Here is a 26,805-nt window from a genome sequence, read left to right as displayed (position 1 = left end):
TTCATGAAGCTCATTATGTAACTCTGTGATTGAGCCTGGTCACGGTGGTGCCTCTAGCGGAGGGGGGGGGCATGGCTGATGGCAACATGGGCATGGGTCAGAGCCCAAGGGCATCCAGCATGACCTTGCTTTGAGGGATGCTGGGAGACAGTCCTCACCAAGCACCCAGTGAGCCGGGTCTTCCTGGGGACTCCAACATCCTAGCAAAGTTGGCGTGCGTTTGCAAGTGCAACTCTCATGGGGGAAGATGTGCTGCCAGGGTGCAGAGGCAGCATGGAGGGCAGGACCCAGGGACAGGGTCTCTGGCTGGGATTGTTAGCAGTCAGACCCCTCCTCCCACTGAGGGGCAGTTTCTAGATATAAAACCATAAACACCTTTCCTCAAATACACTGCCTGGCCAAACATGAAACAAAATGGATACCAGTCAGGTGAGAGCTTGAGAAAATATTTTAGAAGGGAGTCAGAGCAGCTGACTGACTAATGGCCCACTCCATGCTCCGGAGAGATGCATAATTTAGGACAATGGGTCTCCCAAGAAATTTTTGACTAATCTCTTCTATGCCCAGTCTCACTTCCCCTCACTCATTTACCATTATTAAGCACCACCTAATACTATTTACCACCTCTGGTAGCTTTTCCCATCAAGCGCTCACAGGGTCATGAAGCACCATTTACACCCATTATCCACCTCTAGAAAACCCATCAAGTTATTGTTTTTAGGGCAAATGCATTAGCTTGCCCCAGGATGCATTTTGCCCTATATCTTGAGTCCCTAACCACCAGTGTGTGTGTGTGTGTTCTGGGACTCGTACATTACCCCCAAATCTGTTTGAGCCTTCTCTCCATGAAACGCTGGTTGTTTCACTGTTGCCTCCACGGACCTCCATCTTTGAGACTGGCACTTATAGCCTTCCCCGAAATTGCTTTATCCCCTCTCCTCCCTGATTTCCTCTTAAAAGGTAAAGGTAGTCCCCTGTGCAAGCACCGAGTCATTACTGACCCATGAGGGGACATCGCATTGATGTTTTCTTGGCAGACTTTTGTTACGGGGTGGTTTGCCATTGCCTTCCCCAGTCATTTACACCTTGCCCCCACATTAGCCTCATATGTGGTCTGTGTGTGATTGTATGTTTGAACATCTAGCTGGTTTATTGTCGAAGGCTTTCACGGCCGGAGAACGATGGTTGTTGTGGGTTTTCCGGGCTGTATTGCCGTGGTCTTGGCATTGTAGTTCCTGACATTTCGCCAGCAGCTGTGGCTGGCATCTTCAGAGGCCAGCCACAGCTGCTGGCGAAACGTCAGGAACTACAATGCCAAAACCACGGCAATACAGCCTGGAAAACCCACAACAACCATGTAGCTGGTTTATTTCAAGAGTTCTCTTAAGGGAATAATCCCTGTAAACATTGGTGGAGAATCCGTTACCCCTTCTCGCTTTGTCTCCTTTAAGCTAATTTCCCCCAACTAATTAGGAGACTGCCTATTTGGGTAACAGGATTTGCATTAAAGGCAGTCTGGAGACACAACTGGGGCTGACCAGGAGCAGAGGAAGGAAAATGGGACTGAGGGGGGAAGAACAGCAGTAACTTTGTAACTAGCTTTTTCCAAGTTGCAATAAAGTTGTTGAAACGCAGCCCCCTGTCTCTACCTATTGATGGAGCCATGCACGAGTGTGGACAGGCGTCCCTTGCCCAGCTTGCTATTGATGCCAAAGCTGCTTCTCTCTTGGGCCACAGCAGTCCACAGCAGGACTGCACCAACCTCACTCCCTGGGGCTACAACTCCATTTACTTACAAGTACAATAAAAGCTTTGTTATCCAGCACTTGAATGTTCAGAACGTTCAGTTAACCAGGATCACCCTGTGGGCAAACTTCTTCCCCTTCCTCCACCATTCCTATGTCCTTGGGCACGCACACACATCACTCCTGCCTCTTCAGCTGGTCAACTGATGCCTCCAGCTGTTGCTGGATTTTTGCCAGCAGTCATCTTTCAGAACCTCCTTCCCTTTCAACCTGTCCTGAGCTGTCAGGAACTAGCTCTGCTAGATGGGTCGTAGGCCTGCCTGTCTGCCCACTGTACAGGATAGCTCTGTGGCATGGGAGTCCCACCATGTATGAGGGCTGTTACCATGGTATTCCCAATGGAGTGGGGTTTGACTGCTGCGAGTTCCTCTGGGTTTGCAGAGCAATAAACTTTATTCTGTTTCTATGAATGTTACAATAAGGTCCTTGTTATTGTATCTTACAGATGGCTTTGTGAGTATTAATGTTCGCTTAACATTTTATGCTATCAACATGATGTGTGTTACTTCTAACTAGGCATCATGCACCCAAAGTTAAGATGCCTCTGATTTCAGATAGTAATAAGCACATGCTTATCTCACTCCTACAATCACTAGTGACTTTGGGTAATTTGTGTCAACTGTTACAGGTTTCCATTTGATATTTTTATATTACTGTTTTGAAGGTTGCATTTAGGAACCAAGCCAAAAAGTAAAAAAATAAGTAAATATATAAACATTTAATATATAAATAAAATACCTGTACGTATCTTCTGGATAGGTTTTTTGAACATAGTCTTGTAATTCCATCTGAGCTTTTTCTTGGAATTTTTCTATCTGGCTGGAACTTGTCAGACCAGGGTGATCTAGAAAAAGAAAAAGAAAAAAAGTGTGCACCAAACAAAATGGCATTAATTGACAGAAGGAGCTAACCTAAGCTGGTCTACTCAGAAGTAAGTCCCATTTTATTCAGTGGTGATTACTCCCAGGAAGGAGAGTATTCCAAACCTCAGTCATTCATTCTAAAATGCTGAATGGTGAATATAAAAGAAACTGAAGAAAAATTATCGAATTAGGTACTTATAGATTGCATTTCCACAAAGTTGGTGTTAATTTCTACAATCAGTAACTTCTCAACAAATATAGAATTATTATGAGGTTAATGTTGTGGACATCACACACTCTCTATTAAAAAGACTACTATAGTTACTAATCATGATCAAAGATCTGATTTGACTCTTAATATAATGTGTGCACTTTGCAGTTGGCAGTTCAGAAAAGTCAGGCTTTGTTGGCAAACAGCAGCCATTTATCAAAAAGAAGGGTATCTAAATATGTGGCACACTGGCTATAAAGTGCTATAAATCAGTATTACAATTCCTGTTCATTAAAAAAGTCTCACTTCTGTATTATTATTATCAATATATCTAATTTCAAGTATGGCCCAATCTATGAATGCTTAAATCAAGAGACTGGAGCCATGAACAGACAAGACATATTTCTACAAGCCTGAGAAAAGCAACAGGTTTGCAAAAACATGTGAAATCTAAATTAATATACTAGGAGCTTAAAACTTCCCAAAATAAAAGAAGCAGGGCTGTAAATTTAAGAACTAAATGCCCCCGACCAGTAGCCATTTCTAGGCAACCACAACAGTATGGCCAGCTTTCAAGCCCAGGTTTCTGTTGGAAAAAGGCAGGAGAGGGGTGTCAGAGCTTTTCCAGGACTGTTTTGGCCTTTGAGGAAGGGCCCATGGAGACAGTTTTGGCAGCAACCACGGGGCAACTTGCTACCACACAACTTGCATTATTTGCCCAGGCTTGGCTACTCACAACTGTTCAAAGCAGTTACCCCACCAAAGACAGTGTGGTGTAGTGATCAGAATTTCAAACTAAGATCTGAAAGACTCTGTTGCAGAAGCTCACTGGGTGACTTTGACCAGTTACACACATTCAGTATAACCTATCTCATAGGGAGGACCCTCTGTTGTGAGGATAAAAATGGAGAAGTATGATGTAAGCTGCTTTAGATCTCCATTGCGGGGGAAAGCAGGATATAAATGAAATGTAAACGATAAATATTGGTGAAGATGGGGGAGGCAGATACAAGATAGGTTGTTTGATGTGTGGGAAGGAGAGAATGAAACAGGGAAAGGTGAGAATATGGAGGCTACCAGGAGCAGGAGAAATAGTGTGGGGAAGAGATATAGGAGAAAGTGAGGTACCCAATGCAAGTCTTTCCAGGTTCCCCACCATGCAAATGAACCTTGATTTAGCTGGCACTACACAACTTAGCCAGAGATTTCCTGAGAACAGACTGTCAGGGGAAGTGAAGGAGGGAAAATCGAAGATGGGGGCTGGGGGGAGCGGGGGAGGCGGTTAGATAAAGGTAGGTTGGTGGTTGGTGGGAAGGAGAGAAAGAAGCAGGAAACAGGGATTGGGGCTGCACAGGAAGGAAAAGAGAAAATAGCAGGGAACATAATATTTATGCTGTGATGTTTTACAGAAAAATCCAATGCAGAGTGATTCCAGTTTAAGACCATTTATTTCAAGAGATTTAGGCTAGAGTAATCCTGCACAGGATTGGTATGGCAGACTGTTCCTGTTTTACTATGTATGTATTTGAAACTTTTTATTTTGTAAGCTGCCTTGAGTACCATTCTACAGTAAAAAGGTAGAATATAATATTTCTAAACAAACTGTGCTGTTCTACACATTACATATGAAGAGGCAGAGCCTGGAAGCTTGCTAAAGGACAGAAGGAGAACTATCCATGCAGCAACACAAGAAAAAAAGTTACCAAATGTATTTTAAAAGATTCAAAAATTCCTACATATTCAAACATCTGCATTTTTCCTGAGTGGAAAGAAGACTGGATTGTCTCTACCTTTATGATATAGGAAAGAAAACAGGGGAACCTGGCAGACATGCTCAGTATTTCCTTGTTGGGATATTTCTCTATCCTGATTGAGGAAGGGAAGAGAGGAAGATGTTTGCCTCTCTCCAGGTCATGGGCAGGAAATCTCCTGCAAACATGCAGCCTAGCTAGAGGCAGGAAATATTCCATGGTCAACAGATTAACCTTTTTGCCTCTGAAAGCTGTGTTTTGTTCTTAACTGCTAGGTAAATAGGATGGGCTTGAGCCAGTGTTCCACTACATGGGATGTATGACTGCTTGGATAAACACACTGCTACTTGATCAATGTCTGGTAAAAGAAATGCTCTGAGAATGCAACTGGTAAATGTTTGTGAGATGTCATGTGCCAGAACACTTTTAAATTTCAAAAGGTACATAATAGTCCTTGTAGATCTGATTCCTCACCTAGTTTTATGATCTCCTAATCTCACTTATTGTCAGAATAAGTGACCAATGGGTGATGGCCTTAAACTGCACTGTATGGAAGCTGTTTTCATATAGGAAAACATTCATTTGGAACCATTTAAGTGTCAAATGATAGATCCATAGTGAAAGTAGCTTCAGCAGAATCCTATTTATTGACTTGATTTAGAGTCCATCTCAGACATCAGAACCCAGGGGATTTAAACGGTTTTGTAGACAGCACCTGTTTTTATAATTCATTGTCCTTGTGAACTGATTACAAGGGCTGGGGAAATCCTGTTTACCTTTGGTTTTCTCAGTGTTTATTGGAAAGTAGATCCACACAGTAGTAGACTTTCAGGTCACTTTTGCATTTTCCACCATTTGGGGGACGATTGTCTTAATAAAAAACGTTAACACAAAAATTCTTTTCAGCCACTTTAAAAGCTAAAGGACATATTTCTGTTCACCATTCCTTAGTCCAAGTCCAACATAAAACAACTGATAATTTTGCAAACAGAACCTCCCCCCTCCCCAATCAATAGGTTTTTTCTAATGGGAGTGCTGAAAACCTTTAGTCAAAGCCAACTATGAAAACTCCTTGCCTTTCATATAGTTCTTCTAGCAGAAGGTATGCTATTTAAGAGCTTGTGGGCTACAACTAGCCACCTCCCAAGGCTTTCCCCCCAGGACAGTCAGTTTGTGGGCAAGACAGCACACAGCACCGGCAAAAAGTTGTGCATATTGTAGGAAGATGACTGGCATACTGGATGCAACCCATAAGCCTTACATTCTCTACCCTTATGCTACAGCAGCTCTTAAGCATCATGGTATTGTAGACTACTAAATATTGCACGGTTTGAGTAATTTTAGATGTGATATACAAGAAAACAGAGAGAAGGGAACTGAGAATATTCCTCTTCTAAGAAAGGGTACAGCTATAAATATGACAAAATAAACTACACTGAAATGAAGTGTTAAAAGTCAGTGGATCGTATCAGCTCATTATTAACTGAAATATGTTACAAAGTTTCTTCTCAGAGATCCATAGTCCACACAATAGTACAATGTCATCACCAATGGGTTTAAATTCAGTTAGTGCCATAAGATTAACCTCCTGTAAATTCATCATCACAATATTAAAGACAACAAAGGAAGGTGACTGTAAATATCACCAAATGCCTTACCAGGACTAAAGAGGACTATAGCTTTAAGGTAAGCATATTCATATCCATCAATATCAAGCTTAGCCATGCTGTTACAAAATTCCTGAAGTTTCCAGATGTGTTCCATCACTTGCTTTATTCGGTCTCCAGAAAGTTTATCTACAAGTAGACATTACACATTCTCTTAAGAGAGTATAAATATATTTGAAAGTTATTAAATGTCTAGACTCCCTTAGATTTAAATCTACTTTCAACTGGCTCAACTCATACTTGTAGTTTCTCATGAGTCACAGGTCCAACTGTGAGATTTCATACTGCTGGATAGGACAAGGGCTTTTCTATGTGCCTAGTTATTCAGTGGGCTGACTCACCTATTACACTAAAACATGGCTTGGCAGCAAGCCTCAAGTTCACATCCCTGTATATGCTCAACTTTGCTCCCTGATTTCCTCTTTAGAGGTAAGCTATAGCTTACAATTACATCTAAATTGGCAAACTATTGTTTGTGATTGGTAATTAAAGAGAAGATGCAGAAGGGAGATGTAACAGTAGCTGGCATTTTGAGAGTTATTAGAGATTTAAAATATTTCCAGGCCCCTTTCCTGCCTTCATTCCTTCCCCCTCCTCTTTCTTTTCTGCATTTCTCCCTGTTTATTTCCTGACAGTTACCCCTTTTTTGCCATATTGTTTGTATAAATTATGAAAATGCCAAAAAACTTAAAATAATTTTAAATACTTATGGGGTGTGCTTCCCCTCCAGACCAGATTTGGAAACCTATCTCAAGTTACAGGTAGGTGGCTGTGTTGGTCTGCAGCAGAACAATAGGACTGGAATCTGTGACACCTTAGAGACTAACAAGATTTTCAGGGTATAAGCTTTCAAGAGTGAAATGTCCCTTCTTCAGATACAAGGGAGGTTTTTCTTCAGATATTGATGTATCTGAAGAAGAGAGGTTCAGCTCTAGAAAGATTATTCTCTGAAAACTGTGTTGGTCTAAGGTGCTATTGGACAGGTGCCACTGGAATCAAATCCTGGTATCTCAAAGTGAGATTTTCAATTTTGGTTTGGAGGGCAACTCATAGTTGGCTAATCTGGATGTTGTAGCCAAGTATGGCTGCAGAACCACTGGAATGACTCAGAATGCACAAGGGAAGGATAGAGAACATGAGCCCAGTACCAAACTGTACCTTGATATTATGTGTGAACAAGCCCACTGATTTTTAACCTTTACAGCAGAAGCTTCCAAATGTACTAAAGAGGATTTGGGATATTAGAGATAAATGCAGAAAACTGAGAAAATTCAAATTTGTAGCCAAGACAGATTATATAGCAACTTCAAATACAAACGCTATGCTATAATAACTGCACTTTCCTTGTATCTATATAATTTAGAAATTTGCATTTATTTCATCTGTTAGAAAAAAATTTCGTGAACTAATTCTGTTAATCAGAGTCCTTTATTTTAGATGACATTCACTTTCCCTATGTTTACTTGAACCTGGAAATGGTTCTTAGTTTTTCAGATTAGAATCAACAGTAATAAGTGTCTTCACCTCAATATCTGTATAATTTTTAACTAACCTTCCAAGGAAACCTACTACATACCAATGAATATGGTATAAGCCTGCAACTTACTCTTCGTCATTTTGTTAATTATACTGACAATGTTAAAAATAAAAGAATGCTCAGGGAATACCAAATGAGGCCCTGACCTGGATAGCCCAGGTGAGCCTGATCTCGTCAGATCTCAGAAGCTAAGCAGGGTCAGCCTTGGTTAGTAATTAGATGGGAGACCTCCAACAAAGACCAGGGTTGCAGAGACAGTCTATTGCCATGAAAACCCCACCAGGGGTCACCATAAATCAGCTATGATTTGAGGGCACTCTCAATCACCAATACAAAATGGACCATTGGATATTCACTGTGAGGGGTCTTTCGCCTCTGAGGAAAGGAGGACATCTTGATGGGTGATTCCAACCCTCCATTCAGGGAGGCAGGAACAAGTTTTCTACTTCCTGTCTTCCTAGTGGGAGTCACCCTTTCTTTCAGTTTTGGCAACTCCAAAGGCAGTTACAGTGTCACAGTTATGAATGTAACACTCTAGAATTGAATAACAAGGAGCAAGGTTAGTAACAAACATGTTAAGGGGAAACAACAGGACAGGAAGTAAATTTGTCAGGCAGAAGAGAGTGAAAAGACAATGATTTTGGGAGGGGCAAGATGTCCTCCTTTCCTCAGAGAAGGACCCTTCACGGTATCCAATGGTCCGCTCTCCCTTTGAGGCGGAGGACATTTTGATGGGACCTCCCAGAGCAGTGTCCCTATTTTCTGGGTGGGTCATTGTCATCTGGTCATAAGATACGTTATAATATTCTTCTGCCAAGCGCTGTATCAGCTGAGTCATAAGTGTTGAGCTTCTAGTGTTTAACAAAGGTAGATACAGATGACCAAGTAGCTGCCTTGCAAATCTCGTAACTGTCGCACGTCTGGCAAATGCTGCGCTGGTTGCAGCACTTTGTATTGAGTGAGTGGTAATCCTAGCTGGTATGTCTAATTTTTGAATTTTGTGTGCTTCAATGACGCATGCCTTGAGGTTACTGCTAATGGCAGATTTAGACATCCTCATTCCTTTATTCGGTGAGAATATAGAGATAAATAAGGAAGCAGTTTTCCTGATTTGCTCTTTTCTATAAAGAAATGCTTTTAGAATAAGTCTTATGTCCAGAGTATGCCACATTTCTTCTTTGGGATGAAAAAGATTTGGTCAACTGATAGTAGACATAATTCCAGTGATCTGTGGGAGAGATCACCTTTGGTATGAACATAGGATCTGTTTTCAGGACCACTTTGTCCTTGTGTAAGATACAGAGCTCAAGCTAATTAGCAGGGTACCCGGTGCTGATATCCTTCCTGCAGATGTAACTGCGGTAAGGTACAAAATCCTCAGCCACTTAAGAGGAATATCCTTGATAGGCTCTCAAAGGGGTATCTGGTAACAGCAGACAGAACTGTATGCAATTTCCAATTCAGAAATTGATGAACCTGTGGCTGTCCTTCAGAGTATCACACTAGAGGGAGCTACATATGTGAGGTGTCTGGACAGACTCAGACCCTAGTAGTGTGGCAGCACTGTTGTTAAGACTGTGGCCTGACATCTTAAGGTTGAGGCTCTGGGACCGCTTGAATGACTGACCTGTAGGAAATATAGAATGGATCTGGTTTTGGGTTTCATGACATTAACTCCTTTTTCTTTTGCATCTCCTGTGAATACTTTCTATGATGCATTATATATCCTGTTAGTTGACTGTCTCCTAGAGGCTAGTAGCATGTTGGTTACTTCTTGAGAATAGCCTAGCCCAAGAGAGGGAGTCTCGCTCACTCTCTATGCGGTTAAATGTAGTTATTCCAGGTGTGGATGTGGAACTTGGTATCGCTGGAACATATCCAGAGATACTGGAGAAGTCAGTGGTGGAAGTGTTGACAGCTGTTGAACAGCAGAGAGCCGTGGGAGCAGGAGCCAGTAGGGTGCTACCACTATGATTTCTGCTTTTTTGTTTGTTTGTTTTTTGTTCCCTTATCTTCCTGATTAGCTTCAGGAGAATCAGAGCAGTTGGAAGGCAAACAGCAGAATGCTTGGCCACTGTGATGTCAACGCATCGGTTATTTTGGCCTCAAGATGGAAGCATCTGGTGAAATATCTGTCCACTTAATTGGTCAACGTGCTATCTGTACTGATTAGAACGTGTTTGTCTAGTATTCGTGGTCTGAAGGGTAGTAGGGCTAGATAAATTGCTCAAAGCTCCAGTAGGTTGACAGAGGGTCTCGTCTCACTGCTGGACTATCGACCTTGCCCTGGTGGATCTTTTAGTGCTGCTCCCCATCTGGACAAACTGGTGTCCGTGGAACCTGTTCCATTACTGGAATGCAGTGTTGCTTTCTTTGCAGAAGGCTGGTCATAGTTGTTGTCCATATGAGGCTTTAAAAAATTATTTTATTTATTTATTTATTTTATTGTGAGGGGGAACTGAATGGAAAGACCTTTCTTGTTCTTAATTTGTAGTTGGAAGGGTCTCTGAAGTCTGTAAGGGTCATGTATGTACTCAACCTCACTGGAAGGCGTCAACACTCAGAATCAGTAGACCCATCAGTTTCACAAATGTCATCACTAAATACCTGGCCTTGATGATCACTTGCGACATCTTTCTCTTCTTTGCCACTGCTTCAATTAGGAAGAAACAGTTGCATGTTGTGTCTATTAGGGCTTCCAGATGTTCTAGTCACTGTTTGGATTATAAAGAACTTCTCTGTAAGTTGATCAGGAACTGTAAGCTTGTAGGCATGCAGAGCGTAACCTGATCAGCAAGTCATCCAGGTAAGTGTGTAGATGAATGCTTTTTCTCCCTTAGCTTTACACTGGGTTGATCAAATTTTTTGTGAAGGCCCTTGGTGCTGTGGAGAGGCCAAATGGAAGTACTCTGAACTGTAGATGCATCCCCCTTGCGCAGAAATGGAGGAGTCTTCGGTGCCTGAACAAGATTGGAATGTGGAGATATGCTTCCATACAGTAAGGTACAGTAAGGTATTCCTTTGGTGTAGGTCAGCCCTGAGATCCATTAACAACTGGCGCCAGGGGCTGAACCTGGGTCCTTCTATATGCAAGGCAGGTGATCTGCCACTGAGCTATGGACCCTCCATTAGTGAAGTTCTGTGACAGATTTCATCGTCTCCAATCTGAGATGCCTCAACTTGATGAACTTGTTGAATATTTTTTTTTTAAAGTCTAGTATCATCCTCCAATCGCTGTTCTTTTTGGCACTGTAAAGAATATGGTGTACACTCCTTTTCCCCTTGTCCTGGGGGAGTGGAGGCATGAGAAAAGAGGGGTGCACTTACCTGTAACAAGAGTGCTGTCTATTTGGACCAAAGAATTCAGAGTCTCTGTGAAGTCACAGCAACAGTCACTATGAAACTCACAGATATCTGAAAAAGTAAACTGAACTCACAAAAACACATAGCAAATAAACATTAGTTCTTAGGGAGCCACTGGGCTTTTATCTTTTCCTACAAGGATGCTATTACTATTAGAGATGATCAATGGCTTCAATTCATAGCACTTTGGCCCATACCCTTTATGCCCTAGGATAGGCTTAAACATGTTTCATGCTCTCTTCAAGGGGATGGCAGAGAGGTCATAATGACCAGTTCATCAGTAGCTTAAAGGAAAAATTACAACAGAGTATTCTGGTTCTCACGTAGACTAACAGTTTATAGCATTTGTTGTCTACAGAGAGTGAAGGAGAGATGAGGTGCAATTTAATCTGTAGTTCCTCAACAACAATCATGATCACTGGAACAAAGAATATATTTGCTAAGAGTTACAGCAGAGGCCCTGCCAGTAGCCAATTCAATGAAAGTTTGTGCATCAAGGACTTCTTGCCCCGGGGCACCCTTTCTGAGTAGAAAGATGGTTGTGTTTATCTAAAGCTTTCAGCCCCAGTGGGGGCTCCAAGGTGTATACAACATTTCATACCTTTCCATTCTAACCACACAACAAACCCACAAGGCAGGCCAGGCCTAGAGAATGCAATGGGCCCAATGCCACAGGCAGGCCTCCCAGGGAGAGGCATGAGAATCTGGATCTTCCAGATCCCAACCCAACCCACCAACCACTACACCGAACTGTTTCTTGTTAAAAAAATGGTATCATACAGGGAAAGAATCCAGAGAAAGGATGAACACACTTGCAGCGAGAACTCTCTCTCAGCATAGGCAATTGTAATGCTGTGGAGTCTGGTTCATGTTTTATGTTGGTCCCAGGATACTAAAAACTGGAGCAGTTCGACTCCAGTCCAGGGTTTACTCATGTCTGCATGAGCTGGCTGAAGGCCTTGTGCTCTTTTCTTTGTTTCTACTGAATAAAGTTACTCTGTGTTGATTAAAAGAGACAGAGAACCCTGGAGAGAGCAGGCCCCATTCCCTGGAGGAAAAAAGGGAGTGTAGGCATATATGGAGCCAACAGGGAGAAAAAACTTCACTATCTGCATACATTTCAGTTTCCTTTTCTTTTTCTGGTATAGGTTTCCTTTCTAGATGCCTCAGAGGGCCAGCTAGGATTCCCTTTGTAAGAAATTGTCTCTTCCACAGTTCCTCGTTTGGGGGGTGGGAGACCTGGAGGAAGAACCAGAGGGAGGCCTCTCCCTTCCCTCAGCACTCTGACAAAAATTGGCAGTCTCAGTTTATGTAATCAAGTTTGGAAATTGGGGGACAGCATCGTGGTGCCAGACCCAATAGCATTATTCACAAGTAGACCATCAGCAGCACTGGACCATGGGGCCATTGCTATTTGGTGCTCTTGCTGGGTCCTGCACCCATTGATTTGCTTTGGATGCGGTAAACCACTCCGCAGCCACCTCCTGGTCTGTTGTCAGGGTGGCCAACTTTGGTGAGGCCAGAAATGGCTGCCATGGCTTTCTGAGGTAAGATAAGCTAGCTTTTTTGGTTTTTTAAATAGTCTGTCTAATGACATTTAGGAACTCCTGGGGTACCACCACAGGTCCCAACTCTCCTTTGGAGAGGAATCTATTGCGTTCCCCGTGATTTTCCATCCTATTGTGATGGAAAAGCATGTTCTGCTGGTCCATGAGTCTGTCTTGCCATGAAATGGCTGCCATAGACAAAGGAAGGAAGGAGAAAACTTCCCCTGCAAGCCTTCTAGCAGGTGCACAGAGAGAAAGAGAACAGCAAGGAGGTAGAGTAGAAAGGAGTAAACAAGGCAAGAATCAGGTTCTGGAAAGTAGAAATGAAGGAAAGGAAGAAAAACCTTGAAAGGCAAGGTAGCGCTTGGATGAAGCTGTTCTCCCTCTTGAGACAGGAATGAAACTGAAAGAAAGGGTGACTCCCTTGTTCCTGTCTTCCTGAATGGAGGGTGGGAATCACCCATCAAGATGTCCTCTGCCTCAGAGGGAGAATGGGAGGTTCTAATAGGGAGAATGCTAGGCTAAAGCAAGTAAGACAATAAAATACCATAATGACTATAACAGAATACAATGATACAGGGAAAATCCAATCCATACTATAATTTTAAAGAAATCTTACATTGGCCTTTAGAGTACACACAATTATTAGAAATCTGAAATTTATCAGGTTTATTAAAAGAGTCATATTTAGTATGAAATAAAATTTTCTTGCTTTTGTTCATTCTGTGATACTTGATTAATAAAGTTGGGAGTGGAGAGTGCCCTCAAGTCAGAGTTGGCTTATAGTAACCCCCAGTGGGATTTTCTTCCTGCCTCTGCAACCCTGATCGTTGTTGGAGGTCTCCCTCCAATTACTAATGAAGGCCGACCCTGCTTAGCTTCTGAGATCTGATGAGATCAGGCTCACCTGGGCTATCCAGGTTAGGGCAATAAAGTTAGTGCTGCGTAAAACAACAGGAATATGTTATTTACATGAGCCCGCTTGTGGGGAGGGCGGAATACAAATATGATATAAACAAACAAACACATTTTAAATAATCTGGATACGAAGTGAACGTTGAAGAAAGTCATTTAAGATCTTATGTCTTAAGTACTATGGTACTTAAGTACTAATCTTTTACCTTGATTAGTATAGCTAATAACTATAGCTCTTTACTTTTCTGTGTATTTTTGGACACCATAATGTGACAATCCCCGCTCCCAAACTACGTAAATTAGGCATTCCAACAATACTAGGTCATGAGTCATTAATTTCACTTGATTACAGAATAATGATAATTTATCTGTTTATTCTGATTTATAGGGAGTAGACAACTAATATGCTAAGTATTATATTATGCTCTGGACCACTAAATTCTTGTCTGAATAAAAACACAGCACATCTCACATTTATAGCTAGATCACCCTCTCTGTCTATTGTGATGCTTTGATTTCTAGGTGATCACTCCATTGTGTCTACTGTTCCCACAAATGTGTCTTAAACCATTTTGGGATACTGGAAAATCTTGCAGCCCTACACTTAATCGAACACAGGAAACCTACCTCTCCAGGGCCTCTGAATATCCTGCCTCTCTCCTTGCCCAGAGGAACTACATCTGTTATGCTGTTTTTGAGGGCCTTGCTTGGGGGCGGAACCTGTCTATCATAATTAAGTTTGAAAGGATTTAACAAATTAAATCAGTAAATGTAACTGCTAACTTTACTTTTCTAAATCCAAATCAAAGAGCAATAATAAAACCAAATCCAAAACCCGACCCACCATACAGAAAAAATTCACAGTTGGTCACAGATTAGCAGCATTCATTGGATAGACTGTTCCATCCAGAGGTGAAAATGGGCAGGAATACAAAGGCATTTCATATGAACACCTTGCCAGTGTTCATTACAATATAGCAAACATTTTGCACTACCCATGTAACTGATTCTGCAATCTAGGATCTCTGTTTCCCATGACTGCTTTCCAACAGCAATCTGTTACTGATTCCTTCATTAATACTAAGGTCATACTCATTAGTGAACTGAAGCATATCTACATTTATCTAGTACAACCAATCAGACGTTTGGTTTTCTACGAACCATCTATTATTGTATACTCTTAACAGATTACCTTTCTGAGATCATAAAAATCTGAGAGTCAATAATACTTTACAACAGCTGATTATCTTTACAATAAGAAGCAAGTATCTGTGCAGGAGATATTGTAGTGTTTTCTTCCTACTAAGTTGACAAGGTTTTCACACTCATCTCAATGTAACAGCTATGTGAAGAACTTGAAATTCTACAGGACTCTGGATATTTCATCTGCATTTGCAAATTCATTAGCTGTATGTCGGGATGAAGAAACAAAAAACATAAACTTCTCTTTCTCAGCTTGTTCCAACCACAGATGCTTTTCACACACAGTATTTATACAACTGGTGCAATGAAGGTAGTAACTGACTAACTTTAGAATGGAAAGCCATAAATAGATCTCCTCCATACTTGGTTGCTGAGGAAACCATATTTCTGAAAAATATTTTTAAAAAATGTTTTCCAGCATCTCTCTCCCCCAAACCTTTTAACATCATAATCTTATACACACCTATTTGAAAACAGCTCCTCTTGATATAAGGTAGCAACTTAGTAAGTCATAGAATGAAAGACCTCAAAAACATTTCTAAACACACATACCTTCCTGTATGCTGTTCTGCAGGTGGTTGACAATTGCTGCCAAGATAGTGGACAAGCTCATCACCTGTGCACACTGTGCAAGGCCTAAGGTAAACAATTCATTCCAACAGGCACGCACAAGGCTTGTGTTACAATCCTGCCTAAAAAAATTACAAAAGTATCAAAAAGCTCAACATGATATTTTGTGTCTAAAATTATTATTCTTCATTTTATAAGGTGCTCAACATTAGGCCAACGTGAAGGACTTACTGTAGGCAAGTTATTTTCAACTGGTGGTACAATTTATCTCTATTAAAACACCTGAGAATAGATGCTAATCTGAAGAAGGGCAAGTTTCCCCAATACATTTATTGACGGAAGAACTGGACAATATGCCAACTCTTTTGTGGATGGAAAAGGTCCTAATTACTTCCCCTGAGTTTCTTTTCTAGTTCATTACCCAACAGTCATTACCCAACATTCCAAAGATAGGGCTTTGGGTCTTTTGCATAGGTATGTTTCCAGAATATATGGATCATAAGATGCCACCATTTTGCAACTGGCTCTGGTAGGTAGAAGAACATTTTAAATTATAAGCAATCTGCAATCACACATTTGAAAAACAAATTACTAGTTAAACTCCAGCCAGAGTATTAATAAAGTTTTTCTGTTCATCTCTTTTGTCATGTATATGGATGCATGCTGACTCAGGAGTCAGTGTGGTGTTCCAGTTAGCATGTCAGACTACAACTGGGAGAACCAAGTACTTAGCCACAGAACTCACTGGCTGACATTAGTTCAGTCTCTCTCTTCACCCCCTCCCTTCCCCACACCTAAATTAAGAGAGTTGTTGTGATGATAAAAAAGGGAAAGAAGAACCTTGTATGCTGCCCAAAGTGATATATGATGTAATCAGTTTTATGATTTATATTCCTTTCAGGGGTTTGCTGTACTATCACTAGTTAGTGATGTAACCCTTCCCAACCCAGCATCTGTCAAGTCGCTCTCTCTCCCAGCTTGTGCAACTAGCCAGCAAGCAGGCTAGTTAGGCACAATACTGCCCAGAGGTTGGGGTGGAGAGACTTTGTTTGTCCAAGGAAAATACAACCTTACCTGATTATTTGCTTCCCCTGCCACCATGTAGGCTGAAGCAAACAGGTGAAAGTGCAGAGGAAGTTCTCTGGCTGCCACATGTACATAAAAAGAGAACAGCTCCTTTGCAATCCCCGCCCCCACCCCCAAGTACATCAGAGGTTCTGGGCCAATCTGAGCTCTGAAATTATGACCACTGGAGCCTGTCAGAAAATAGCAGCCAATGGTCAGGTGCTACTTACATCAGTAAGGTTCATTATTTTTCCTGCAGGATTCAAAACCATATTGGTCTGGACTGGCTGAGATTTTCTCAACCTAGCAGTCTCTATCCACACTGGTTCATCTCTATAAATGTCAGTCCTACTGAAGATTAAATGGTTCCCTCTGCTCTCAGCCACAACAAATACCACTGTATGGAGATGACCACACTGGCTTGGATCCCACCAGAAGGGAGAGGGTAACTTTCACTGACTTCCCACCCCCCACTGAAATCCTCCAACTCACCTCTCATGCTGGCCCTTGGAGTCCCTATCCCACAGAAGCAGCATAGGGGGGAGGCATTTGGGGCTGTGAAAGGATGGAGGAAGGCAAAAATGTCATGCTCCACCAACAGAAATCCCTTCCATATGGAGAGATTTCTAGTGGATCAAACCATTTAAGTGTATTTCTATACAAGCCATGAAGGGGATGAATGGGTGAATGAAATCAGGGAATGTATCTTGAACTTTTTCTATTGTCTCTCAAACTGTAAGTATAATCGGTTTCAAAGGGAACTTATGATTATTTAATGGAGATCATGAAGGATTCCTCTAATTCCTTAAGAGAAAAAACTGAAAATGCCATTCTTACCCTAGTGCTTGAAAAGCAGGGATGGATCTAGCCCAATGCATGGAAAGGAAAAGTAACCGGGATGCTGACTCACAAATATAATGCACATTCAGGTATTCTGGCATTGGAGTAGGCATTGTTAACTGCATGAGAACAAAAATGGACAAGTATGAAGCTCAATATTAATACGTTATTTTTAAAATCATTTATAGATGTCTTAGATACCACATACAATATATACTGTACTCAATATTTTTTACTATAGAATGTAAACATACCTTGTTTTCACTTGATAGTCAATATTTAAAAAAATTAATTTTAAAAAACATCCAACCACAGAGTATAATGACAATAGAAATTTAGCAGTGCATATTGGCAAGTCTCTGTAGTTATTCTCTAATCTTTAGGATCTGAATGAATTTTAAACAAGCTATGCAGCTTTTCTTTACATTATAGTTTAAACTGAAAAAGAGAGAACATAATGTACTCTGCATAATACTCTTAGAAGTCAGACATGTTTCACACACACATTATACAAAGAAGGAAGGACCTGAAAAAAACTTGAGGAGAAAGCAATACTCTACCCCGACAATAATAATAGCATGCTTATATACTGCTCTTCCATACAAATTAGTGCTAACAGACTATATAGGTACTGTAATTGTTTTCTATATGTATTTACTAAAGGGTTGCTTTCTTTTTAAATAAAGTACTCTCAAACAGCTTGGCAAAAAAAAAATTAAGGAAGCACATACTTTAAATGTCACATGAGTATCTGTAAGTAGGGGTCCTTCAACTTCAATGATTGGTGTAGACTGATCTCTACTGATTACATGAATATTCCCACCACCTGTGGGATCCATCCCATCTGCCAAATTCTGAGCTGCGGCACTATCTGTGGTATTAAGTGCTTTAGCCAAAGTATCAAATGCTCTGAAATAAAAGAGTAACTCTATCAAATGTGTTTCCTCCAGTTTCTATTAACATACATATTAGGAAAGAAATACAATCACTAATGCATCTATCTACAGATAAACTTCAAAAGTTTCTACAATAGAATTTCAGCATTTACACTAATTAAAAATCTTCCCCAACCCTCCAAAAGGTCAAATTATGACCATTAACTGTTCATCAAGAGTATTTGGATTAAAAGAAACTGTCATAAAATGTCTCAAATGATTTTTTTAAAATTATCCTATTATTTATAATAAATAGTATGTCATTAAAAATTGAGTAAGAAATGTTGAATAGGCTGGCAGCAGAAACCACAGTATGATTAAAAACAACTTTTGTACAGAGGTACTACACTTCTTCCAGTGAGCAATAAGAGGACAGAGTTTGGCCTCCATGTCTGGCATTTAGGGGGGTGACATGTTTGACTGCTGTAGGAAACAGAATGCTGAACTCAGTGGATCACTGGACAAAATGGAATGATCCTTCTTATGCTTTTGTGATAAATAAAACATTAAAATAGGCAGTGATATTCAAAGTAAAGGAAAAGTCTATTATTAATAGGCATGGTATGCCATTGCATTTTATTATTTATTATTTAGTGATTGGCAGATCAACCGATAGTGTTTTTAAGATAGGGTGCATACCGAGTTATTTCACTTGCAGATTGTTCTTCTTGCTGGACTTCAGGTGTATCACCATTATTAAGTGACTCATTGAGACTGGCAAGAGACGTCACAACATTTGCTAGTGTTCCCAAGGCACCTTGGCTTGTCTCAGCCTATAAAGAAAGAAGTTAGGGAAAATTTGACATTATGTAAACTGATGTAGCCACCAACTAAACCAATTTTTTATAACTGAGGTACCCTCCAAATAATTGATCAGGACTTCCGGGTAATGAAGCAGTGAGGCATGACAGTTGAGTTATGAGCTCTCTGTCGTGATCTTCCTGGTACCTTGGGACCTGAGAATTCGGGCCCCCAAGACCCCCCCACGGAGAGGGGAGGCAGGCTGGAGCAAGGCGAGGGAGCTCAAGGGGACCGGCAACCCCCTGGAAGATCTCACGCTGGCTTGAGGCAAGGTCCAGGGAAGAAGCCAATATGGCTACGAAGCTGCAGAAGCCGAAGTCCAATTAGTGAATAAACAAGCAGATTCTTGGCAAGACATATCAAAGACGTCTGAAAGACCGAACAAAGCGATCTGAATTTTCCCACCAAGTAAGGAGACTGTTTTATGACTTTATGAGAGCTAACCAGCTTCATTAGGAGGTGATTTATTAACCTCCGGCAAAGCGGCCACCCCTATGAGTTCTGGGAGGAGGGAAGCAGATGAAGGAGTTATTGTAAAGAGAAACTCTCCCAGCAGAGGCTGGAAAGCAATACATTCTCGAAACCATAAATACTTTAAGCGAAGCTTTTCACCACTTGGAAGAGAGTTTCACCAAAATATCTACAAGCAACTCTGAAATGGCTTCTTTGGAGGAAATATCTTCCAGCTTACAAGTAATTGTCAATTGGATGGCTAAATTGTTAAGTAACAACACCCACAGAATACCAAAAATCAATTTCATATATTGATACACAATTTCAAATATTCCACAAAGTATACAAAGTGCAAAGTGCTCATAGATACTTAAATATATTTATACAAAATTAGTCTCATTATACAATTCCATGCTGAATCTTTCATAAGTGAACTCCCTCCAACTCCCTCCAAACCTGCCTAAAGTCCGAAAACTTCTCTTATATTTTTCTTTTAAGTTCCCAAACAGTGATTAATTCAGAGTTTTTTTCGTAATGTTTCTCACGATGGAACGGTGTACTTCCCATGGAGTATGTAACGGCAGACTGGTGTGTTTCTTAAGGCAAAGATGTAGCCATAAGGCGTACCCCGATGGAATGCTCTCAATCTGAGGCCGGCTGCGAACAGATTTCGCGCCTGCTTCTTCAGGAGCTTAGCACCATCAATAATAGACTTTAAGGGAAACAAATCATTCCTGCGTCCTGGTAAAGGTGCAACTTTTATGTAACTTTATGTAACTTTAAAATTAAATAAAGGATAATTTAAAGACAAATAATTGATCAGAAGAAGCTGGACTGAGTAATGATTCTAAGGAATTAGGGCATTGTCATTAAGCACATCTAAGAAGAAAGCAACTTTTTGAACAAAACATTAGTTGTATAAGGTAGATTAGGGAGCCTACCTTGGAATCTGTAGCCAGGAGAACTGTACCATCATCCCGTATTAGCGGCTGCTGAATATTTACGAGCATCCCTGAATCAAGAAGACCAGTTGATCTGTCCAAAAATGGGAAAAAGCATATGCAAGAATAAGGATTATGTTATTATAGAGCTGTACCATTTCCCTTGTATATAATGAGGAACAGTACTTTTGTGAAATAGCAGTTTTGTGACTTGCAATTTTGAGATGAATCAGATTTGTCTACAGAATGTCTTCTGTTTCTGAAGATGCATTTAAAATGCAGTGACTGTCCCTAACACACTGCCACCCACCATAAATCTCTTTATACGGGTTTGGGGCTTCACAGCCAATTAAGGCCAGTCACAATACACTACCTGTCCTGAACCAAATCCACACTGGGTCCTCTGTCTCTTCTTCCCAGAGGCTCCACCAGACAGGCAGCCAGCTCCCTATATTCACTACCCTTCACCCAGATAGTGCCTAGGACTATTAGGTAAAGGGAGCTCTCTCTCTCTCTCGCTCTCTCTCTAATACTGCTCATACAGCTATTGCCTTAAGCAGAAATTAAAATGGGAAGAACTTTACTTGATATCATGTCTCTGATGTTTAATTATTGCCCATATATATTTTGCCACAGAAAGAGTAATGGAATCATTTGTATCCGATAGTAACCACGTCACCTGGGCTCTCATATTAGGTAGTTCCACATTTTTAAGTAGAGGGATGATTAAGCTAGCCCTTAACTCATTAAATATGGAACACTCTATAATCATATGTTCAATGGTTTCAGTTTTATCATATGGGCATCTGCATATGGTACTTTCTTGTATCTACCCTCCAAAACTAACAATGGAAGGGCATCATTATCATCAATTCTTGCCAGTGTAAAAGCTCTTCTGAGCTTTGGTACTGTCAGATGACAAAAATACTTCAGTAGTTGCATCAGGAGGGTAATATCTAAGAGTCGAGCACAGGGGCGGCGGGCCTATAGAGGCCAGGTAGGCGGTGGCCGCAGGCGCGGGGTGCCGGAGGGAGCGCTGGAGGAGGCTCGGCGGGCGGGAGCGCGCGCCACAAAGCACCAGCCTCCTATCCCTCCCACCCCGCGCCGTTGCTGCCACCAGCACAAGCCCCTGGCCAGGCGCAGCCACCGCGGGCAGGCATCTGCGGCGGCGCACGCAACCGAGCGGGAGAGCTCGGAGGCCGCCCGCCGCAGCAATCGGGCCGGCGGCGGCGCGTGCGCTCCCGTGATAACGTCACGCGTGACGTCATCACGCAGGCCGGTGCGCGCGCGCGCGCGCGCCCGTGGGGGCGCCCGGCCGGCCGGCCGCGAGCGAGGCAAACCCTTGCTCCGCCCCTGGTCGAGCATACTCTCCGTGCCCTAACAGACATACTAGTAATGTCCAACTTCCGGACACACATTAGTTATTTGCCTAATTATATCTTTGGTCTCTGTAGTCTTGTTCATATTGTATGTTATTCGTAGGCATTTCATTTTCTTTCCCAGTAGTTGATCCCATTGACTATTATATTTACCAGCTTGAATGAGTCCAAGTAAAGTGGGCCCTTCCTCAGATTTTAAAATCTTTACTTCTAAAAGAAATGCTTTTATCCATGCCTTAGCTTCCAACAATATTTTGCCCAATTCAGCTCTCAGAGCTATTCCTGAAACACATCTGGGAGTAGCCAATAAGAGTTGGAAAAAATCATACTGGCTGTAATCCATTCTCTCAGAAGCAACCTGAATCCAGATTTCTGTGCTATACAAAAATTGATTTAGAACCTTGGCATTATATACCTTTAAGGCCAAGGGGACAAATTTACCTCCTGCTGTATAAAAATATTTTACAATTGTCCTCCCTACTCTCAAGGCAGTATTCCTTACCAAATCAAAATGTGTTTTCTATGCAAGGGATGCTTCAAAATGGATTCTCAGGTATTTAAATTGGTTACCTTGTTCCACAGAATGGCCTGCTATACTATCATCTGAAGATTTTTTCCCTTTCCCCTTTACTAAATATCATTACCTTGGATTTCACTACATCAATAGACAAGCCTTCATGGTAACAGTAATACTCTTTTAATCAATTTGTGGAGTCCTACAACTGATCTGGACATTATCACTGCATCATCAGCATACAAAAGGATTGGAATTTCACACTTAGCTATATATGGAAGATGGCAAGCATTCCTCAGGAGGCAGGATCTAAGATCATTTATATACACGTTAAACAGCAAGGGTGCAAGAATACACCCTTTCTTGATGCCTTTATCTAAGGAAAATGTCTAAGATATAGAGATTGGCACAAAACAAACCACGGAACAAAATTCCGTATGGAATGGCTGGTTCGTTTGCACCGAAACATACGTTCCATGGGAACGCGTGTTTACAGAACAAATGAATATTTCCATCCATTCCGTGGCCGGGTTCGGAGTTTCACAGACCCCGCGCCAGTTTCAGCCCATTGGCTGAATCCAGCACGGGGTCTGTGAAACTGACAGCCCCTGTGCAGGAGAAAGGGGCTGTCCGTTTCACCAACCCTGTGCGGGGTTCAGCAGATGGGCTGATACTGGCGTGCGGTCTGTGAAACTGATAGCCTCTTTCTCCTGCTGCCCGGGCTGTCAGTTTGTCAGTTTCACAGACCCCGGGCTGGAACAGTACAGGGTCTGTAAAACTGACAGTCCTGGCAGCAGGAGAAAGAAGCTGTCATTTCACAGACCCCACGCCGGTTCCAGCGCAAGGTCTGTGAAATGACAGCTTCTTTCTTCTGCTGCCAGGCAGCAGAAGAAAGGGGCGGTCTGTTTCAAACGCCCTGCACCAGCTTCAGCAGCTTCAGCAGCTGGTGCAGGGCAATTGAAATGCCACAGAACAACAAACCACGAACTGGGAAAAGGTCGGAAGTTTGTGGTTCGATGTTCTGTGGAATGCTATGAACCTTGAATCATGTGGTTCGGGGTTTTTTGTTCCGTGCCCATCTCTACTCAGATAGATGTCCTGAATCTCCACATCTAACCTGGGAAGTAGGATAGCTGTATAGTTATATTACATAAAGGAGACGTGATTCAATGCCATACTTCTTCAGCTTTCCCCATAATCTAGGCCTGGAGACTGTGTCATAAGCTGAACCAAATCCACACCGGGTCCTCTGTCTCTTCTTCCCAGAGGCTCCACCAGTCAAGTAGCCAGCTCCCTATATTCACTTCTCCTCACCCAGATAGCACCTAGGACTATTGGACCTAGCACCTAGGACTACTCTGTCTATACACTGTCACCATTTAGTTCAATTAGGCCATTTGTCATGCCCAGAATGCTTGATGTTCATGTCTGTGTTTTATTTCCTCTCAGCCAACAACTTTGTCATGTTTGATGGTTGTTGTGGGTTTTCCGGGCTGTATTGCCGTGGTCTTGGCATTGTAGTTCCTGACGTTTCTGAGAGATCTCTGTCTTTTGGTGCAACACCTCTGAAGATGCCAGCCACAGCTGCTGGCGAAACGTCAGGAACTACAATGCCAAGACCACGGCAATACAGCCCGGAAAACCCACAACAACCATCGTTCTCCGGCCGTGAAAGCCTTCGACAATACATTTGTCATGTTTACCTGCCTGCAGTACATGCCATGTGTATGTTATGTGCAACCTATTAATCCTCTGACACTATGGAGAGTTCTGAGTACCTTTCAATGCCTGCTATTTGGAAGTTCAGTGTGTTATCTCTGCTTTGAAGTTAAACACTTTCACTTCTGGAGCTAATGGCCTTGAGGCCAGATGCAACTACTCTGAATTGTATCTTCCCTGAGAACGGGGATTATTTCATACCCAACTTGCTATTGTGGTCTGTCGTAGTCTAAACTCTGATACTTTTTTGTCTCTGGCATTGGTGCCAGAATTTCAATGGGCTACTAACCTGGGGGCGAGACATTAACCTATAACTAACCATGCTTTCCCTCAATATGTCACTTCTGCCAATTTCGCTGCCTGAGCACCTTGAACCTGATAGATCTCTAATAAAAGTAACTTCAACCAAAGCACCTGTGTGATTGATGTGGAGAACTTGGGGATTTATTTGCCAAGGACTGACATACTTCAGGCAGCCAGGGTTAACGAAAAAATCAGAATAACTCTTATTTACAAGACATTTAACACAGGAATGATTTAAAACATAAATATTGGTTTTAAGAGGTGCACATATAATCCCACACTCTTATAACAGTGGATCGCTGTAATATAAATTAACAAGTGTCAACAGCCAGCTATGATCTCTGCTACCCTCCAGCAGCTTCAAAATCTTCTCTCCCTTTCGCTAACTGCCTTAACAGATTCTAACTGTCTCTAACCCCAGTATTCTGCCAGATTTCATTGGCTGTTCTTCAGGAGTGGTAAAGATGGAACTAGTCATGTCTGTCACAAGCGCGAACACTGGCTGTTCTCATATTGATATATAAACACAATAATCATTTGCTTGATTGTGTCTGCGTTCTTTGAAAAGCTCATTTATGTATGGATCCCATGGGTTGTGCACACAGCTGATATGGAAGATTTCTTGCTTTAAAAAAAAAAACCAGTTTGTGGTGATGTCCCAATTTGAGCAGCTTAACAAACTACTGTTTCTTTCTTGCCTACAATTCAGGATTCAAAACCATCCTAGTTTAGAATTTAAGTAAGAAGTAAACTACAGTTTGTTAAAGTACTTGAACTCAGACTTCATGTCAAACTAAAGTTTTTTTTAAAAAACCTGGAAGTCTTCAATCTCAGCTCAGCTGTGTGTGTGAAGGGAAGAGGAATAGGGAAGAGCACATAAGTCCAAAAATAAGCCAGACCTATTATCAAAGTGTTGATGTTGATGATGAATGTATCATGACTTAATGTGTGCATCAGGACTTGAGAAATCCCAGGCGCCACATTGCCAAGAAATTTCATTAGTATTTTCAACAATGATTTTGTTGTAGTGTCTCTTAACAATTCTCAGTTGAAGTACAAAGGTTGGATCTACCAGTTCTTCCATTGGTGAAAAAGAAAGGAAATCCCCTTCAACCACCAAAAAGGCTGTATTTGGAATCACAGGATATGCATGGACAAAAGCCATGTGGAATAAGGGCAGACACTAAGCAAAAAAGCAGGCTGCATCCAATCCCAAGCTTATTTATCATTTTATATCAGGATGTTTTGTTGTATGACATAAAAACCATACAAGTCTTGTCTTTCCTTGTTCATATGTAAACTTTATACCATTCAATAGTAAGTGATGACTTCATTCCCAACCAGTTGCTTTCTATACTGGTTCCAATATTGTATTGAACACAACTTTTTAAAGCTGTAAGGTTAAAAGCAACCCTGACTCTTCTCTGATTTGAGGCCTGCCCAGGCAGCAGAATTGCAGCCATTTTCATTCTCCCCTTTATTCAGTTCTTCCAGATTGGAATGTGGGCATATGGGATGTTTTATCAATTGCACAAGATTACAGCTGGTAGCCATAATCATAGTGCAGGATCCTTAGTACCATTTGTAACTTGCAGGCCCTAATCTCAGTGAGTCTGTGAGTATCTCATAGATAAAAGGAAAATAAGGGGTTCTTGGTTCTCTTATCTACAAGTGCCAAAAGTAACACTAGGTAGCTGAGAATCCTCTTAGGTGGCAGGAACAAACCTAGTAGACATGGACACAAATGGAAATACGACTCAAATTTCACGACAAATCGGGCCAATTCAAGTATCGTAAAAACACGTTTTGTGGGACTGTGTTTTTCACGAAATCCGTGACTTTTGGGGCCGATTGGGAAAAATCAGCAAAGAGAGCCTGAAGAGAGCTACTTGGAGGGTGGTTGGAGTAGAGCCTGCTGAAATCTCCTTGTGAGTCTGGCATCTCTGGGTATGAAGGATGCCATTGTAGGGCCCCAGGACATGACGAATCACGAACCTAACGAATTGTTTCGCGAAATGGGATGATTTTGTGAAAGGTCATGTTTCGTGGAACGTGACGAACCATGAAACTCAGGATTTTTTTTCCTGTTTCATGCCCATCTCTAAAACCTAGTCTGAGATGAAGCAAGCCAATCCTAGGGAAGAAGGACAACACGGGCAGAAAAGGAAGTATAAGCTGATGCACCCCCAAGTTCAGGGTCCCTCTCCTTCCTTTGAGGCACCCTGCTAAGGCTGTTTACAGAGCTTCACTTTTTACACTGCAGCAACATAGCTAGCCCTAGGTATGTGTTTGTTTGTTTGTATCTGTGTGCATGTGTGCCTGAGTAAAATTCAAGCTTTTACCTTATTTCTTTGTAGCACAATTAATATCTCTTTTCTCTTATGTATATATGTCAATGACATCTCTTGCCTTCTCACAAAGCA

The 26,805-nt window shown here is 41.6% G+C and overlaps 1 protein-coding gene across 1 annotated transcript in view; it reads right to left on the bottom strand.

Moving 5' to 3' along the window:
- The window catches only part of NR2C2 (nuclear receptor subfamily 2 group C member 2), an 80,776-nt gene that overhangs the window by 7,551 nt on the left and 46,420 nt on the right, over window positions 1–26,805 (bottom strand). Inside the window, exons 8-14 of the mRNA XM_054976952.1 lie at window positions 20,468–20,561; window positions 18,912–19,045; window positions 18,069–18,246; window positions 17,335–17,456; window positions 15,415–15,554; window positions 6,289–6,426; window positions 2,544–2,649 (exon numbers count right to left, since the gene is read on the bottom strand). Of these exons, the coding sequence (XP_054832927.1) occupies window positions 2,544–2,649; window positions 6,289–6,426; window positions 15,415–15,554; window positions 17,335–17,456; window positions 18,069–18,246; window positions 18,912–19,045; window positions 20,468–20,561 (912 nt within the window). The remainder of the gene's footprint in view (window positions 1–2,543; window positions 2,650–6,288; window positions 6,427–15,414; window positions 15,555–17,334; window positions 17,457–18,068; window positions 18,247–18,911; window positions 19,046–20,467; window positions 20,562–26,805) is intronic.

Source organism: Eublepharis macularius, chromosome 4 (genome assembly GCF_028583425.1).
Source record: "Eublepharis macularius isolate TG4126 chromosome 4, MPM_Emac_v1.0, whole genome shotgun sequence".
Classification (NCBI taxonomy): Eukaryota; Metazoa; Chordata; class Lepidosauria; order Squamata; family Eublepharidae; genus Eublepharis; species Eublepharis macularius.
The sequence above is the reverse complement of the archived record's forward strand: the minus strand, read 5'-3'. Positions and strand labels throughout refer to the sequence as shown.